The following is an 18,764-nucleotide window of genomic DNA, read 5'->3' as shown; positions in this document are numbered from 1 at the left end:
TCCTCTCTACTAGGCAAATTACTTATTATAATTTGTAGGATGAAACATACTTGACGGGAGCCTTGGCGTAACCAGAAAAAGTTGTTGTCATGTGACCAGGAGGTCACGGGTTCGAGTTGTGGAAATAGCCTCTTGCGGGTAAGCCATTGTGGTTTGGCCCTTTTCCGGACCCTGCCCATAGCGGGAGCTTAGTGCACCGGTTGCTCTTTTTTTTAGGATAAAACATAGTAATAACCACTTTATAATTTCAAAACGTTGTTGATTTTTGGTTAATTTTTTAAAAAGTAACCTTATAAATCGCGTTCATTGATAAGAAATTAGCTATAGAGTACACGTTCATCACCAAAACTCAGAATGATACATGGCCTGCGACACATTACATCATCTATTTGCATTTAGTTTGGTAATCGTTCATATAACCAAGGTAGAAATAGCCCGCTGGCCATTTTTCGTCCATATTTTTGAAAAATAGCCACTATCTTAGTAATTCAAATTCCACAAGTGAAACTCTAGGAGACACTCGGGGAATTTGAATTCTCCGGACAATAGCTATTTTTCAATTTTAAAGGCAGAAAAGTGGGTGAAGTTTTTACCGATTGTCCCTCTTTGTATCAATTGTTTCGTAAACGAATCACTTTTATTTTTCTGCCAACGATGAACCTTTTAATTCACCAAGATCCTTTTTAGCAAGCTTAAAATCTTACGAGAAAATATTGGACCACAATCTAAAATTTTGCATGGTATTATAAAATTTAGATCATAGTTTAATATTTTATGAACAAACTATAAGTTATATGAGCAAACATTAGACCTGAATTTACTATTGTCCGAAAGGGTAATTTTTCAAAGGATATATGTGCACAAAATCTTATAATGGGGACAAAATCTAAACAGTATCCTTAAAATGGACATTTGTGCAAATCAGCCGAAAAGTGGCTATTTGTGATTTTTCCACAAGCGACTTGAAGCCCATTTATATTCGGGTTATGACTCCAAACCCGTGAACCCATTTTGAATCTGACCAGTGTAAAGTAACCCGCCATAAATGATGAAACTAAACCTACAAAAGCCGCCGGTTGCCGCCCAACCGCAAGCCTCCTCTTTACCTAAGATCATTTTCAAACTTTTCAATGCAATATTTTCTTTTTTCCAATCTATTTATCTTAAATTAATTGCAGTTTCATTTTTCCTGAGCTGCAATGAGTGATCGAGCAACTGAATCAAATGAGGCACAGTCAAGCTCAGAAGAAGCTCAGAAGCCTCAGATTGAGCCTATTCGGATGCCTACTGTGGAGGAAATAAGGGGACAAGACATTTGGAACAACTGTGCTGTTCGTAGTGTTGTTAGTGGAGTCATGGGTATGTTTTAATTACACTCCTAGTTTGATTTAATTTTTGTGTCATATTGTTCAGTTTTTTGGTCATGTCCTGCATCGACCACCAGATGCACCTAGTGGGAAGCCAGGAATTTTTTCAAGTGTGTTCAAACTTAAAAGAAGTAAAAAATGTTCAAAATAAGTTGTATGTATCTAAAACCTAATATTTTACCTATATACGCAGTGACGAAACTTCGAAAATGTAGCTTTGCCCTTGGATGCACCGGTATGTTGTTGTAAAACCATGGCTAGTGATGGTGTTAAAAGAGTACGAGATAGAACTAAAATCAGATGGAATGAAGTTGTCTGACCTACAATTTCTAGGATACATGCAGACTTAGCAAAACATAGGGCACACTAGAAGAAATACAGCGGTGGAGCTAAGATTTAAACTTTATGGTGTTTAAATTCTAGGATAGCAGCATAACGTGTTAGTAACTGGATTCTGAATTTAATTTTGTATATATTTAGTGATTTTTTTAATATAAATACAAAGTTTGGACTAAAGCTACTAGGTTCGGCTAAAACCATGTGGCTTCTAGGGTTCTAGCTCCGCCCATGCATACATATTAGTTGAGAATATGTTCTAGGAGTGGTTTAGCCTTTTAGAGATTTATACGTTTAGAATACTTGTATAATATTGGCGTGAGATGAGTTTAAATGGAATAACGTAGTCGACAAGGATTCATATAGCTGAATCCAACTTCTTTGGGACTGAAACGTATTAGTTGTTATTTTTGTTTATTGTTCATTGTTATTTTAAATGGATAGTTCAAATTATCATTCTTGCAATACATTAACATAATGGATGACAATGCTTGTCTTATGCCGGAAAAATTGGATGACACTATTTCTATGTTTTATGTCATAATTATGTTACGAGTGCCGAAGTAATGCAAGAGTCTTTAATCTTAATCCTGTTGCAATGACTGTTATTCTCTTGTAGAGAGCTTCATTCCAGTTAGCTTACAAGCTCTATCAACTGTTGTTGTTTTGTGAACAAAATCTGGTTCCAGAGCTTCTCGTTGTATCTAATTTGATAATTCTTTCCGGTAACTTAAATGGAATATCTCAGTGGATGCTTATGGACTGTGCTGTGAGGTTACTTTGTGGGTTCATTTGTTGACGCATTATTTCCGTTTTGTAGGAGGGGGACTAGGGTTGTTCATGGGTCTGTTTCTAGGGGCACTGGATAACCCAATAATGCAAGAGGAAATGACAACGAGGCAACAACTTGTATACCAAGCAAAGCAGATGGGTCGGAGGAGTTGGAGTTCCTGCAAAACTTTTGCTGTTATGGGTTTGGTTTTCTCTGCTGCTGAATGTGTCGTTGAGAAGGTACTTTTGATCTTAGCGATGGTAACTATATGGGGTTCTACAGCTCTTGTTTTACAATTTTCTTGTTAATTTTTTAAAAAAGGGATAAGAAGTTGGGAAATCATTCTTACAATTAGAGTTCGGTACTTTCCAAATATTCTGAAGCTCAAATGTCATAAGTAATTATTTTCTATTATGTTAAAAGGCACGGGCAAAGCATGACATGACAAATACAGCAGTAGCAGGGTGCGTAACAGGAGGCACATTATCAGCTAGAGGTAACATTTGTTGCTTTGACAATGCAAAATCTATACAAAAGGAATCTTCAGTAGATATATTTTCATATCTTGCATATGTTACTTGATTCATATATTTTTGGTCTAGAATTCTAGATAGAGCTACATGGATAGTGAGATTCATATAGAAACGAGCAGGATAATAGTTTCACATTGAAAAGCAAAAGAACAAATTTGAGGGTCATGTCATTGGAATGTAACTGGTAAAGTTGTTGTTATGTGACCAGGAGGTCAGGGGTTCGAGCCGTGGAAACAGCCTCTTGCAAAAATGCAGGGTAAGGTTGCGTACAATAGACCCTTATGGTTCAGCCCTTCCCCAGATCTCGCGCATAGTGGGAGCTTAGTGCACCGGGCTCCCTTTCATGTCATTGGAATGTAACTCACACGTACAAGAAGAAAGACAAAATCAAATGTTATAACGTAAATTTTCCCCAAAGAGGTATTAGCAACTTAAAGCGATCCAAAGATTTGAGAACAATGTGTTGGTTGAAACAGTTGTAGCCAATCACAACTAGCTTGGGATTAAGGTGTTTGATGTTAATGTACCTTTCTCTTAAAAGAAGGCGTTCACGTTGGTGTTGTTGCATTTCTTCCTCGATTTTGTTACATATGCTCGTCCTGCTAATTTCTTCTTACTTGAATGAAATATTAGCTTACCTCAGTAGATTATTTTTGAGACCTACATGAATATTATGTTTTGTAACATATGGACTTGGGACAATTAGGATTGCAGTAGGATTTCTTTTCGCTGTGGAATAGGATTGTATTTTGGTATTAGTGGGAGACAGATATCTTTTAACATTAAATACGGATGGAGTGATACATCTTCTCATAGTAGTCATTGTTGTTGACATGAGTACTAAAGTAAGATACAGAAATTCATGGGGGCTTTACCTGAGCCCTATATATATATGTGTGTGTGTGTGTGTAGTGCTGCTATGTGACAATGTCAAAAACCAGTTTCTTATTCTTGACTTAATTCATTATTTATGAGTGTGGTGAAGAAAGGGGGGTGGGTTGTTGGGCTGCTTTCCAAGGATATAAGGGAAAAGAGTTCTTCTTCTGGCTTTTGACATTTGATCTAAACTTGCTTGTAGAATGAAGCCTGTATCGGGCTGTTTAAATTACAGCTTTTCTATCACTGATGAAGCAAGTAATTGGACTGTGCTATTCCAAATTATTATTTCTTTTATATTTATAGTACAATCCCATTTGTTTCAGGTGGCCCAAAAGCTGCATGTGCAGGTTGTGCTGGCTTTGCTACATTTTCAGTCCTGATTGAGAAGTTCTTGGATAGATATCACTAATCCAGTGAGTAATTAGACAATATGGATCATTCATCAGCCTGAAATATGGAAGTTACACCAACCTACATATATATAGAGCCCGTTTGGATTGGCATAAAAAAATGGCGTTTCCGCAAAAATAGCTTTTAAGCCAAAAAATAAGTTGGAGCTGCCCAGCTTATTGTTTTTGGCTTGTTTTAAGCAGTTTTTATCTTATTTTAAGCACTTTTTAACTTTTGCCAACTACCGAAAAAAACTTAAAAGAGTTTAAAAGCTGATTTGACCAGCTTAAAGCCAATTCAAACACCCTCATAGTCACATTCTTTTTTACCCCAACTGTAAGATATTGATATAATGATATCCTTTTCATAAAAGATATTGATATAATGATATTGGGCAATGTTGTAAACATGCAGCTCACTTCATACCTCATATTTGCCCTCTGTTAACTTTCTTGAGTCTGTGAATCTGGTCCAGGAAAAATCTAGCATTTATTTAGACACGTTTAAGACATTTTTGTCTAATAAGGTAGTCAGTCAGGAAAATATTAAGCTTAAACTTGCTATAATATTTTGTTGCTATTAAATGAGAAGTCTAAAATTAAATTGTTTACAAATATGATAGCGTTTCATTCATTACAGAAATAACTAATAAGAAAATAGTATCATATAAAATGAAATAAGGAAAGTAATTGTTTTTGAATGGGAGTTGATTTACTTGCACTAAAATTCTAACAGTAGTTAGTTCTACTTGTATATGATATAATAATATTAAGATATCATTGTGTTAAATTGTATAAGTTGCGCCTAAAGATGAAGGAAATATTACTTGCACGTATGAGCTTTTTCTCTCAAACAATATTCCATTAATGACAATTAGACAAACTATATTTTCTACTTTTGGTTGAATTTGGTGTTGTATTGGTTTAGGCAAGAAAAAGATGAAGTCTGTATATTTTTATTACAAACAAAAAAGATTTTAAAAAAGGTTTTAGTATTTCTATTCCTCACTTTTGTGAAGAAATAATAAATGAATGAAAATATTTTAGTTAAATAAATATTGATAACTTAATTGTACTTTTTATATACACATTTTTTAATTTATAGTATTAAATTACTACAAATTTTTGCAGCGCCGAAATGCATAATTAGGAGTTATGGAGTAAAAATTGCATGGGGCAATCTATTTGGTCGCTCTCATTTAACTTATACCCATTTTTTTAAAAAAATTTAACTTGTACACACTTTTTAAATAACGTCAGCCCCTTTCTCCTCCTCCTTCTCCTCCTTCGTTTTCTATTTCTTTTAATGTAGAAGCTAAGAGCTAATACCAAAATCCCGAGTCTTGATACCAAAATCAGTAGGGGAAGCAGGACTTTGAACTTTAGGCTCTGTTCCAAACAGAACCATTTCCTCACTCAAAAGAAGAGCAAGATTAATACCTTCTGATTCCAACTTATCATCTACTAATAAAGTTGACTACTTTCTGTCCATACAAGTGATTGGATTTCCGCAGTTTCTATCATAGCCAAAAGGGTTGCCAAAAGTGAACATTTGTTTGCCGTCAAGAATGGATTTTGGGCTATTAATTCCAGCTTCAACTACATCAGATAAGCTTCTGGTGAGAAATCCACTGAAAATTCTTGGCGAAATGGGTGGGTTTGTATGATCTTTTGTGGGAGATATTGGAAATGAAATAGTGTTGTCAGCCATAAGACCTTGCTATTTGCTGCTCACTGCTCTTTTTGAATTGTTCCTCAGCATCGCCATGAACATTTAACAGCTCTTTCTCAGAAAAACAAAAAGTTTAAAAGAAGATGGATAAGCTACGAAAATAAAAACTTCAGTTCTTCGCTAGTTACAAAAATAAAAAATTCAGCTCTAAAGCTGAAGTTCGTCAGTTACAAAAATAAAAATTTCGTCAGTTACAAAACAAAAACTTCAGCTTTAGAGCTAAACTTCAGGCCCGGCTACTAGAATGCTGAAGTTTTGCGTGATTGTCTTTGCTACTTCAGCCCCGTATAATGAAGTTATGTCAAAAAGCGGGTACACTTGCAATTTTTTTTGCAAAACAAATATAAATTAAAACGTGACACAATAAACGGGTATAGATATAAATGCAAGCTAGTGTGACTATTGGGCCTGTTGGTGGGGCTAAGCCTAAAGAGTCCAATTGATGTTGATGTGGTAACAGCGCAACTCCGATGTTTTCTACTTCTCTAGGGCAAGATACACATTTGTCGGTCGGCCAAAAATAATTATATTCGCTAGTCAAATATATATATATCGACTATTATTTTTTTAGAATGACTATATTATGTAGTTTTCCCTACTTTTTATGTACCTATACGTAGTCATCCTTCTTTTTAATTTTTTCATATTCTTTGTAATATCTTTTTCTTTTGTTACAACGGTGATATTTGGATCAATTTGTGCACGCGTACTCTATCAAAAAGTGGCAAAACTACTCGTAATGAAGGAAGTTTAATTGAATCCTATTCTCGAAAAATTATACTGCAAAAATAAGATTAAAAAAAAATAAACTTTTGAATTTTTGAATTTCCTTTAACATAAGAGAAAATTTCAATATAGTGACAAAGATATTCAAGAAATTGCTTTAAGTTCTAATACTAGATTTGCCTTTATTGTATTTTTTTAATCTTCTTATTAAAAATTTTATATTCCTCCAACCAGCACAAATATAGATAATTACCTACCCTATGAAATATCTTCTATTGAATGTCTTTAATACGTGTAGGTTAAAATAAAGTAGCGATATTATAGTTATTGTCTTTTACTCATATACTCAATCACCCTTTTTTCTCCTAACACCAACCTTTTTCCACTTTCTCTTTCTATATAAATAAATTTTTCTTGCCTTTGTTTGCTTCTATAATATAGAGATGGCAGATTCTAATAGAAGTGAAGAATTTTCTGTCTGCTCTCAAAATCATGAGGTACTCTTTCTCAATTTTTACACACAAATTATAATACTAGAAGTTGGTTCTTGTGTTTAATTATCTTCTTCTATTTTTCCTTCTACATCCGTTAATATTTTCTTGAGCAGAGAGTCTATTCAAAATCGTCTTTCTACTTCACAAGGTAGGGGTGAGATTTGTATATACACTAACCTTTCGAGACCTTACCTTGTGAGATTACACTGTGTTTGTTGTTGTTGTTGTTGTTATTATTTTCTTGAACCGAGAATTTATTGAAAATAGTTATTTCTATCTTCATAATATAGGGTAAGGTCTGTTTTCTTTTACATTCTTTTCTTTTTTTCTCTACAAAAGGAAATCTTTTTCTTTTCGGTGATTTTATTCTTTTGTTTCTCATATGGTGTTTGGTTTTTGTTTTGGTATCCCAACTATTCGGATTCGCGTCGTGTAACAGCTTGTTTGGATGGTTGTTACACATTGTATTGTATTGTATTGTTATGTTAAATACGATGTTTGTTTTGATTGTTACTTAAATTTTATTGTATCGTATCGTTAAATCCGTCCTTACGTAACAATGAAATGTGTCACTTTATGTAACGACCGATTTGGTGTGCTCGTGTCGTTACCTTGTCTTTTTCTCTCAATCTCACCCTTCATTATTATTAAATAATTTTATTTTACTATTTACCATACCTTTTTATATATTAATTTTACCCTGTATCGTAGTTTTTCTTTATAATATTGCAAGTTTATTCTTCATATTGCTGGTGCCTGGTATCATGAAACAATGACAAACGATACAATCTATCCAAATATTATATTTATCAAACGATACAGTACAATACAATACAGTACGATACGATACATTATAAAACGATAGGTAACCACCGTCCAAACAAGCAGTAAGGGATAATTATATGTTGGAAAAAGAACTATTTCTCCTTTCCCACCAGTGTTATTTGAACTTTTGTTTTTCAAAGTACTTATGTAAAAATGAAAAAATACTTCATCACTTGTCCAACCAAATGCTATTTTGCTATACTTTTATTTATCAAATGGATTTTATTATATACATCTTTATGCTAACATGTTGTATCATGTTACTTGTATATTTTTCAAATTATCAAACAACGTGTGAAGTTCTATAATTATTCGTAATTGGCTTTTAAATAACCTGAAAGTGTAAAAAAAACTGTTTATTAAGTTATTTGTTTTTTTTCAAATATATTTAATTGATTAAGTTACTTGTTGGACAAAACTTCACGTAATAGATAAGTAGCTTTAACTACCACCAATAGCATGTGAAATTTGTGAATTGAAGATTGCTTTGTTGCACACCTCTTGTGCCTTTTTGGCAATCTTATCTCTTGTTTAATTCCAAATATTTCATTCTCTTTTATCTTCAAGTAAAATTGGAAGAATATATATAATAATTTTTATTTGTTGAGTGTAATTAGTTATGTGTATTAACGATGTATAAATTATTATAGTATCCGTTTAAATTAACCTATATTTAAAAATAAAAAAAAAGGTAACTCTTCATAACAACTTAACATGATAAGTTTAAAGATAGTAATGATGGAGTTGATATAATTCTTTAATTTGTTAGTGTATATAACTTAAATTCTTAATTGTTTTTTACCTTTAAACTAAACACCATTACATAAGTTAAAACTCCCTTCATATATTCGTTTAAATAAGATGTAGAATAACTTTTCTTACATGTAAATAATCATCTTGTTCATAATAAAATAATGGATTATATCTTCATATATAAGTTTGATGTAGGAACACTTAGCTTCTTCTAGTTTGAATAATGTGTCATTAATTACGAGATTCTTTTTCTATGTATGTGTGTGTATGTTTTTTTTAAAAAAAAATTAAGTTTATGGGTATATTGGGAGACTTGGGAAGAGTATACAGGGCAGCACGGTGCACAAAGTAGGGTTCGAGGAAGGACATATTCTAAGAGATGTGATCAGTGGCAAAAGCATGATTTTCACCACATAGATTCAAAAATAATAAAATATATACATGCAAATAAGCTAAGGGGATATATATATATATATATATATATATATATATATATATATATAGAGAGAGAGAGAGAGAGAGAGAGAGAGAGAGATTAACCTTTCGACTGAACCCCTTTTGTCCACCTAGCTCCGGCCTCGGATGTGATGTGGACCGCCTTATATAATTTGTGAGGTTGTGAACCATATATATGCATCTATAGGCTATAGTATGCAAGATATCAGTAGATTTATTCCTGATTCCCACATGATTTTCTTTGTATTTTTCTTGATGTGGTCCAAGAAAATATCATGAGAAATTTTGAATAAATGTCATAAATAATATATATGTTTTGAGGGTTAATATGGGTCTACAATATGTGGCCCTAAACATGAGTGAATATTTTGTGTATATTTCAGCCACTCATAGCTCAAAGCATTTAGTTTTAGCACATTATTACTTAAAATCTGTTGGCAAAAAAACATTTAGTTTTTATTCATAAATTTAATGAGCTTTAATGACTTTAACCAAGCCTAATCTGTTCATTTGTGAATTGTTATAGGCCGTTGCTTCAGGTAAAAGATATGGAGAACTTGTGCCAAAGAAAAAGCCTTTAATTTTAAAGGCGAGTTTTTTTTAAGTGTTTAAGTTATATACGTCGTCAGTATAAGAATTTGACAACGTCATTATAAGTTATTTATAATGTATGGTCTGCGTGCAGGACCATAAACGTGCATTTTTTGATTCCGCAGACTGGGCCTTGTGCAAGGTAATATAATATTAACCTCAATCTCATACTTCTTAAAGTCTATAAATTCGGACTATCTGGTTACCTAAATAAAATTATACTGCCATATACAATAAGAAGAAAGAGTTTATGAAAAATAAACCAAATAACTTGCTATAATAATTACTTACATTAATTCTGTAAAAAAAAAATAAAGCATTTATATTGTCAATATATATAAGTTAAATTCAAAATGAAAAGGATGTTTTGGATGAGGGAGTTTGGGGGGGGGGGGGACAAAAATTTATCTACACGTGGTGTTACTATCAAATTGTATTAATTTACCGTGGTTAAGTGATTTGATGAGGTGATAATGTATGCTAATTAACCATGATTAAGAGTGAAAACGTACATGTGCAAATACATGTCATGCATGATGCATCTATTCACTTTATATAATTATGGAAAGTGTTTATATAATTATGTAAACACTTTATATATGTGAAGGGTTTTCAGCTCATGCCTAATACTTAAGGTTCCATCATTTCTGTCTTGTATTTTTCTTATGCATTTTAGGTTCCTATTTTTCCTATAATCTCTATGGTGAAACTAATATTCTCCCCTTTTGTTGTTCTTGTTTTTCTTATTATCTTGAGCCGAGGGTCTTTCGGAAACAGCCTCTCTACCCCTTTGGAGTAGGGGTAAGGTCTGCGTACATACTACCCTCCCCAGACCCCACTTGTGGGATTTTCCTGGGTTGTTATTGTTGTTGTTGTTGTTGTTGTTGCCTAATACTTAAGGGATCGTTTGGTATGTGAGATAAGGGATAATAATCGCGGGACTTAATGTGTTATTATTTTATCCCGCATTTGGTTAAATTTTGAATTAGAGATTAGCAATCCTGGAATTAATTAATCTTGTACTGTTGATTAATTGAATTACAACAACAACAACAACCACCTAGTATAATCTCACAAGTGGGGTCTGGGGAGGGTAATATGTACGCAAACCTTACCCCTACCCCGAAGGGTAGAGAAGCTGTTTCCAGGAGACCCTCGGCTCAAAAAAGCAACAGGAGACGATATATTAGTACCATAAAAATGCATAATAAAATAACAGCAATATTGGAGATATGAAATACAGAATACGATCAATTGAATTAGTGTTTAATAAAAGCGATTTTCTTGAGATTGTTGATTATCTAACTTGTATTTTTCATACTACCAATTATTTCACTATATATAACAGCAAGGTGCAGGAGTTAGTCAAAATTCAACAGTAGCTATAGAGACATTGAGCCCAAAGTTGCAGGTAATTGCTCTAACATTCTAGAGATTATGTTTTCTTAAGTATTTTAGCAATAATTATAGTAATATATTAATTTGCTACTAAGTATGTAAAATTAAAAATGTAATGAATATTCCATTTGAATTGTAACAGAGAACGCCGCATCAACAACTACCTCCTCGAAGACCTGCGTGCACGTCTTGACATGTTAGCTTTTATTGAAAATCTCGTCAATAAAATAATCAGAAATATTATGGGGTTATATGTAAGTAATTATAAATAACTCATGTGAAAAGTTTCACTAATTATGAAATGGTGTTACTTTCTACCATTTGTTTGAGAATTTCAACATTATTATAATTACTTCGCTCCAATTTTCATAGTGTGTAAATGTAACTCTCTAATGTATGTTGCTCAAAAGTGTGAGGAGCTGCATGTATTTGCGTAAAAATAGCACGGTATAACCAGTTTTCGGATCGATCATTTAAAAATAGTCAGCATTTACGAAGTCAATGAAAAATAGCCACTATTTTGCTGCAACAGAGACCGGTCCAGCATAATATACTGGAGTTTGGTGCACCTGTGTATGAACTCCACCATATTATATTGGACCGATATACTTTGCTGACTCCAGTATAATATACTGGAGACTGGAGCACCGGTGCTCCAAACTTCAGTGTATTATACTGGACAATTATACTTGCTGGAACTCCAGTATATTATGTTGGAGTTCTAGTGCACTTATGCTGGAACTCCATCATATTATGCTGGAGTTCTAGCATACTTATCCTGGAACTCCAGTATAATATGCTGGAGTTCAAGCATACTTATGCTGAAACTCCAGTATAATATACTTGCGTATTTTTCGGATTTTGAACAGTTTTTTCGCTTAGATTTATCTTTACATGAAAAGTGGCTAAATTTCGATTACTTTTAAAACTGGGCTATTTTTGAACGACCAGTTGTAAATCTGACTATTTTTGAATTTCTCCTTGTATTTGCTCCCCTCAAAATCTTCCTATCGTTGGTTCAAGTCGAATTTCAAATCGAAGAAATTTAAAGATATTCACGGCCAGATAGATCGTAATAACACAACTTCCTATTCAATAAACATTTCTACTTCGACAAGCTTTTGCCGTTCCATCAATGTTAGTTTATCCATGGAATTTTGGGTCTCGGGTAAAATATTATTTGAACCTGAAGTGAAATGTTTAATTATCGATTTTAGTTTACAAATCTTCAAATTTTATAAAATATTTGTTATATGTCATGACCAAATACAATTTTAACTTGAAAAAATTACTTTCAACTTTAATTTCACTAAGGACAGAAAACAACATTTTGTTGAATCCAAGTATCAATAGTGGCCTAAAATTGGCCTTTAGTAACACAAAGATCTTGTACAAGTTCAATTCGGTTTGACTTTGGTTCGCTTAGAAAATGTGGTTCTGAATATATTTTTATATTTATGATCTGGTGAATTATCAATAATTCATTTAAAAATGTATAAATATATAATAAACTTTTTAATACTCAATTTATATGAACCCATAACATAAGCTAAATCCACCCATGCCTAGTACTTACATTTTTTTTCCTGGCACGCCATAGCACATTCACACAAAAAATGAAACATGACAATGTGTAGCTGCTCTCAAAATAATAGTCGAAAAATGTATATATATATATATATACATTTTGTATGTTATATACAAAAAATATATAAATTTTGTATACTTTTCTCGGCTACCGAATATAAATAATTTCTAGCACGGGTTAAAAGTAAAAAAAGCCCTACAAAAATCCATTAAATTTTTTCTATTTATCGGGTTATGACTTGCATAAAATGCCGAAAAAAAAACATTCTCGAGAGTTTGGATTTTGTATATATTAAAAAGAACAACTTTGTAATTAGAGAATCTTAAACTAGAAGTAATTGTGTTTGCCTCGCATAGAATCCAATATGGGATTGAAAAATAGCCACTATTTTATAAAAATGTAAAAATAGCACGGGCTAGCCACTTTCTGACTGGTCATTCAAAATAGCCAGCGGTTGCAAAGTAATTGAAAAATAGCCACTATTTTGTTGCAACACGGAAAGTTCCAGCATAATATACTGGAGATCGGTGCAACTATGTATGAACTTCCAGCATATTATGCTGGAATTCCAACACACGAAAAGTTCGAGTATATTATGTTGGACATGTGCATTATACTGGAACTCCAGTATATTATGCTGGAGTATTTTTTCGTATTTTTCGGATTTTGAACAGTATTTTCGTTCAGATTTATCTTTACATAAAAAGTGGCTAAATTTCGATTACTTTTGAAACTGTGACTATTTTTAAATGACCACTTGTAAATTTAGCTATTTTTCAATTTCTCCCTTTCAAAATTAGATCTCCTAAATCCGATTCCATTAAAGAAGCTTTCACATGATATAAATGGAACTTTAGTTTCTAAAAAGGCACTCATTAACCATATCTCTCACTAGGGGCGGCAAAATAATTAAAAGAAAACAGTTAATCACCCATATTATCCACTAAAATATGGGTTGGATTATGAACTTTTTTAAAACGGGTTAAATATGGATAAGAACCATATTATCCATTTAGAAAATGGATAACTAATGGGTAACTAATAGATAACCAGTGGCTCTAACTTTTAAATTTGTAAAGCCTCAAATCTGGGTTTTCTCAAGTTAAGGAGATTAAGAATTCTCCTAAAAGTGATCATATGCGAGAAGTCATGGATAATATGGTTACCCATATTATCCGTCTGTTAACCCATTTTTTATCTGTATTAAATATGGGTCGGGCCAGATAATTTATCCATTTTTTTATTATCCATTTTTTACCCGAACCATATCTGACTCGATCCGCCTGTTTGCTACTCCTATCTCTGACCATTGGTTTGAAGGAGGCTTTAGCCACTCATCTACAATTCCACGTAAAGACTATTATAGATAACAGTATCAAGTGAAAATAGTACGGGCTAGCCATTTCTCGGACTAGTAATTAAAAAATAGCCAGTATTTGTAAAGTCATTAAAAAATCATTGTTCTGCTGAAACACAAAATGTTCCAGCATAATATATTGGAATATGGAGCTCCTGCATATAAACTTCCAGCACATTATGTGGGAACTCCAGCATACGAAAAGTTCTAGCATAATATGCTTGATTATATAGAGGTCTCATATGTAAACTTCCAGCATATTATGTTGGAACTCCGACACATTATAAAACTCCAACATATTATGCTGGAATTTCATATGTAGATAAATTGAACTCCATCATATTATGCTAGAATTTTTCTGAATTTTTAAGGGTGATTTTGTTCAGATTTTATCTTTACATGAAAGAGTGGCTAAATTTCGATTGCTTTTGAAATTGTGATTGTTTTTCGGCTGTAAATCAGGCTATTTCTAAAAAAAAATCTTCAATATGAAGGATAGTATCACGACCCAAAATTCGTTAGTCGTGATGACACCTAACTCGACCCGCTAGGTAAACCACCTGACAGTCCAAACAATCCAAATGAGATTTATAGGAAAACACTGAAGAATTATCGGAACATTCATATATTAATCCAAAGACTGGTAGTACGACTCATGAGCTTCTAAGACTTGGAATTTACAAAGCTGGTACAAATAAATACACGATCTGTTTGAAAGTTACATAAACAAATTAGCATAAATCTAAAGCTACTAAGGACAAGTGGCAGATATATCCAATGCACGAACATCTTTAGAGTCAGCTCTCAGCATCACCCGCAGCTCCACTCTGAAATATGCACGCAAGGTGCATGTCACGACCCAAAATCCAATAAGGGTCGTGATGGCGCCGAACACCGCTTTCAGACAAGCCAATCATATATACTTAATTAAATTCTCGTTTAAATAATTGTGAAAACTATGGTTTTCCTTCAATTTGGCTAGTAAAAGATAATCTTTACAAAATAAATAAATAAATGTTTAGAAGTTAATACAGAATACACCATAATCATCCCAAAACCCGATGTCACAAGTGCATGAGCAATTTCTAAGAAATAAGGTAGTACAAGAACTGTCCAGAATACAATTGGACAGAAAACAAAATAGAGTGCAATACTCTGAAAGAGACTCTGCTGGCTGTGGATCGTCTCGAGAGGTGCAGCTCGCCTAAGTCCCCGTATCAACCATGCCGCTGCGCCAAACTAGGCCACTAGGATTACATGCGCCTGTGCAACATAATGCACAACAAGTGTAGTATGAGTACAAAAACAACGTGTACCCAGTGAGTATCCGGTCTAATCTCAAAGAAGTAGAGACGAGAGGTCGACTTCGACACTTACTAGTGGTCCAATAGTAATATATTAATAATGTGAATAATCATGGATTTATTAAAAATGGCAGTAAATCAAAGTAAGTCAAGAAATAAGTAAACATTTCTTTTTATATTAAGAAGTCTCCAAATTCATAATCTATTATTTATCAATTTATCTCAGACCAGGGAGGCAATGTCAATTTATAAATCTCAAGCAAGCATTACAAGCATGTGCAAGTCATGCCGAAGTCCTACGGCCCGATCCAATAGATATTTAAATTGTGCACTGCCAGAGGGTCGAATGGCGCGAACCATAGATGCATCTATTTAATCTGCCGAGGCGTTCAACCCGTTCCAAAATTAAACACACATAGACAGTCAATCGAGAAGTCATTGGGGAACAATTATCCGGGAAAATTGAAATTTCTCTTTTATCAATTAAGAAAATGAGGTTAAACCTTTTAGAAAATTCATTTACTTATTCGATATGATTTAAGCAATTTAGATTGTCAATAAGATTACAAATATTTCAGGTATAGCACACTTTTGGGTCCTAGACTACCCGGACTTAAACATAATAGTAGATGTGTATGGACTCTCATCACCTCGTGCGTACGTAGCCCCCACAAATAGAAGCACAAATCCAATTAATTCACCTATGAGGACAATTCCCTCTTACAAGGTTATAAAAGAGACTTACCTCGCTCTGAAGTTCCATCACCAGCGTTCCATGCCCTTCCGAAGACTCAAATTGACACACAACACTCCAAAACTAGCCAATAATTATGTAAACCCATTAATATATGTTCAATTAATCATTATAATCTAATTTATAACAATTCCTAACCCCGATCTTAAAGGTTACAAAATTTCCCTCGGATCCACGTGTCAGGATTCTGAAATTTTTCGAAGATAAAATTTACCCATAACCTCACGAACTCATATATATAATTTACTCTTAATTTCATGCCCAAAATTGTGATCAAAATCCAAGAATACCAATTTTCTAGGTTTTCCCTCAAACCTCAAGTTTTCCACAAATTTTCATGCTCAAATCCATATACAATCATGTAGTTAACTCAAAACTAGCATAAACCACTTACCTCATGCTTGGTGGTGAAAATGACACCTAGGCTCCAATGGAAGAAATAGGGTTGAAATTAACCCAACCCCCGATTTAAAAAAACCTCACTGCCTCCAGCATTTCTGCACCTGTGGTCACTTGAGCGCTTTTGCGGTTCCGCAGGTGCGACCCACCATCCGCTTCTGCGGTCCTCCTCCACGCCCTCAACTTCCGCATCTGCATCGTTCCTTCCTCAGGTGCGGTTCCGCTTCTGCGGCAAGATGACCGCATTTGTGGTCCCAGTCTAGCCCAGCCACTCTTGCTTCTGCGGCACCGCATCTGCGTCCAAGACCTCGCAGGTCCGGTTACACCAGATGACATCACGCTTCAGCTCTTCCTCCCAACTCCAATTCGATTCGTTAGCTACCCGGAATCCACCTGAGGCCCCCGGGACCCGACCAGTAATACCAACCAGTCCCAAACTATAATGCAAACCTGCTCGAGGCCTCAAATCATATCAAACAATGCCGAAATCATGAATCACACCCCAATTTAATTTTTTTTGAACATTCGAACTTCAAACTTCTACATTCGATGCCGAAACCTATCAAATCACCTCCGACCGACCTCAAATTTTGCACATAAGTCATATTTGACATTACGAACCTACTCCAACTTCCTAAATCGGAGTCCGACCCCGATATCAAAATTCCACTTTCGGCCAAACTTCTCAAAAACCTTCAAATTTCTATTTTAGCCAAATGACTCCAAAATGGCCTACGGACCTCCAAATTCACTTCCGATCGTGCTCCCAATATTAGAATCACCGTACGGATCTATTCACAGTCTCGGAATCCCAAACGGGCATCGATAACATTGAAATGCACTTCAACCCAAACTTATGAAATTCCGCAAAAGTGCTAACCTCTACAATGGGTGCCAAAACATTCCCGGGTCTTCCAAAACCCGATCTGGACGTACGTGCAAGTTCGAAATCATCATACGAACCTGTTGGAACCTTCAAATCCCGACTCTGAGGTCTGTTACCCAAAAATCCAATCTTAGTTAATTCTTTTAACTTAAAGCTTTCAAAATGAGAATTCCCTTTCCAAATCAACTCCGAACTTCTCAAAATTCCATTCTGACCATGCGTACAAGCCATAATACCTTAAGTGAAGTTGCTCCTTGCCTCAAACTGTCGAACGACGCGCTAGAGCTCAAAACGTTCGGTCGGATCGTTACATTCTCTCCCACTTAAATATACGTTCATTCTCGAACGTGCTAAGAATTGCACTGGAGTTGTCCGAAATTATTGTTTAACACCTCGAGCACCTACCCATACTACCACAACTCAATTGAGCACATTAGCTCGAGCACATCTGAAGATATTCTCTTTCATTGAAGCAAATAAGCTTAGAGACCAATTCCAACATCCCGAATTCACTGCCAGGCCTATTTACAACATATAAACGTTGTATCAATCGCCACACGATGTACCCAAACATGACTGCATTTCTTTGCTGAATTCACACCATGCACCACATAATTCACGGGACCATAATAACATTCTCTGATCATAATAGCCGACATTCCCACGATTTCGATGCTCCCATTGCACCTCATGACATACATAGGACTTGCCATAATCTCACAGTACCACCATGACAGAAGATGTGCATAGAAATTCGTAACCAACTGCTGAATCAACAAATCATCGGGTCTATACCCTTGATAAGAACCATTACCTCTTCTTTAACCAAATAATGATCTTTGCTTTTTAATATACTTCACATAATCTGACCGCACTGGTCCTAGATCCAATAATCTCTTCTCACCCAGTACGAAATGCTCCAGCAATAAGCCACTACAATCATTATCAAAAGTCTCATATGATGCCACAACGTGCCAACAGGCTACAATCTCGAACGTAATACCTAAGGAAAACGAACTCTAGAAGGAACTACTCAACTCACGCAACTAATATGAACCTCCCTTAGAAAATGGGAAACAAAACACATAAAAACAGATATAGGGAACTGTACTCAACATCACACTGTTTGCGGCGTGCAACCCGATCCAAACAATATACTCGTGGCGGTGGGCCACCTGATCCACACATAAAATTCACATAAGAAGATACATACCAAGCTAAATTG

At 34.4% G+C, this 18,764-nt stretch overlaps 2 protein-coding genes across 3 annotated transcripts; both read left to right on the top strand.

Annotated features, from left to right (window-relative positions):
• Positions 1-1,071: 1,071 nt before the first annotated feature.
• LOC104247005 (mitochondrial import inner membrane translocase subunit TIM22-4-like) lies at positions 1,072-4,702 on the top strand. 2 transcript variants are annotated; one of them, XM_009802933.2, is made up of 4 exons: positions 1,072-1,359; positions 2,524-2,714; positions 2,899-2,971; positions 4,211-4,702. In XM_009802933.2, the coding sequence occupies exons 1-4, from the start codon at positions 1,200-1,202 to the stop codon at positions 4,294-4,296; spliced, it is 510 nt and encodes a 169-aa protein (XP_009801235.1). In that variant the 5' UTR covers positions 1,072-1,199; the 3' UTR covers positions 4,297-4,702. The 2 variants fall into 2 exon arrangements, with proteins under 2 accessions (XP_009801235.1, XP_009801234.1); XM_009802932.2 differs by lacking the exon at positions 4,211-4,702 and adding an exon at positions 3,217-4,116.
• Positions 4,703-7,081: 2,379 nt separating this feature from the next.
• Positions 7,082-11,571, top strand: LOC104247007 (uncharacterized). The gene is made up of 5 exons (XM_009802935.2): positions 7,082-7,231; positions 9,789-9,851; positions 9,948-9,995; positions 11,202-11,264; positions 11,394-11,571. Exons 1-5 carry the CDS (start codon positions 7,178-7,180, stop codon positions 11,442-11,444), a joined length of 279 nt encoding a protein of 92 aa, XP_009801237.1. The 5' UTR covers positions 7,082-7,177; the 3' UTR covers positions 11,445-11,571.
• Positions 11,572-18,764: the final 7,193 nt, after the last annotated feature.

Source organism: Nicotiana sylvestris, chromosome 10, assembly GCF_000393655.2.
Source record: "Nicotiana sylvestris chromosome 10, ASM39365v2, whole genome shotgun sequence".
Classification (NCBI taxonomy): Eukaryota; Viridiplantae; Streptophyta; class Magnoliopsida; order Solanales; family Solanaceae; genus Nicotiana; species Nicotiana sylvestris.
The sequence above is the reverse complement of the archived record's forward strand: the minus strand, read 5'-3'. Positions and strand labels throughout refer to the sequence as shown.

What these genes read in the sequence shown, in the direction of transcription:
- LOC104247005 (XM_009802932.2), top strand. Translation starts at nt 1,200, where the DNA reads ATGAGTGATCGAGCAACTGAATCAAATGAGGCACAGTCAAGCTCAGAA. An exon ending in TGTTGTTAGTGGAGTCATGG is followed by an intron (nt 1,360 to 2,523) that starts GTATGTTTTAAT and finishes TCCGTTTTGTAG; the next exon opens with GAGGGGGACTAGGGTTGTTC. An exon ending in CTGAATGTGTCGTTGAGAAG is followed by an intron (nt 2,715 to 2,898) that starts GTACTTTTGATC and finishes TTATGTTAAAAG; the next exon opens with GCACGGGCAAAGCATGACAT.
- LOC104247007 (XM_009802935.2), top strand. Translation starts at nt 7,178, where the DNA reads ATGGCAGATTCTAATAGAAGTGAAGAATTTTCTGTCTGCTCTCAAAAT. An exon ending in CAGACTGGGCCTTGTGCAAG is followed by an intron (nt 9,996 to 11,201) that starts GTAATATAATAT and finishes TATATATAACAG; the next exon opens with CAAGGTGCAGGAGTTAGTCA. An exon ending in CATTGAGCCCAAAGTTGCAG is followed by an intron (nt 11,265 to 11,393) that starts GTAATTGCTCTA and finishes GAATTGTAACAG; the next exon opens with AGAACGCCGCATCAACAACT.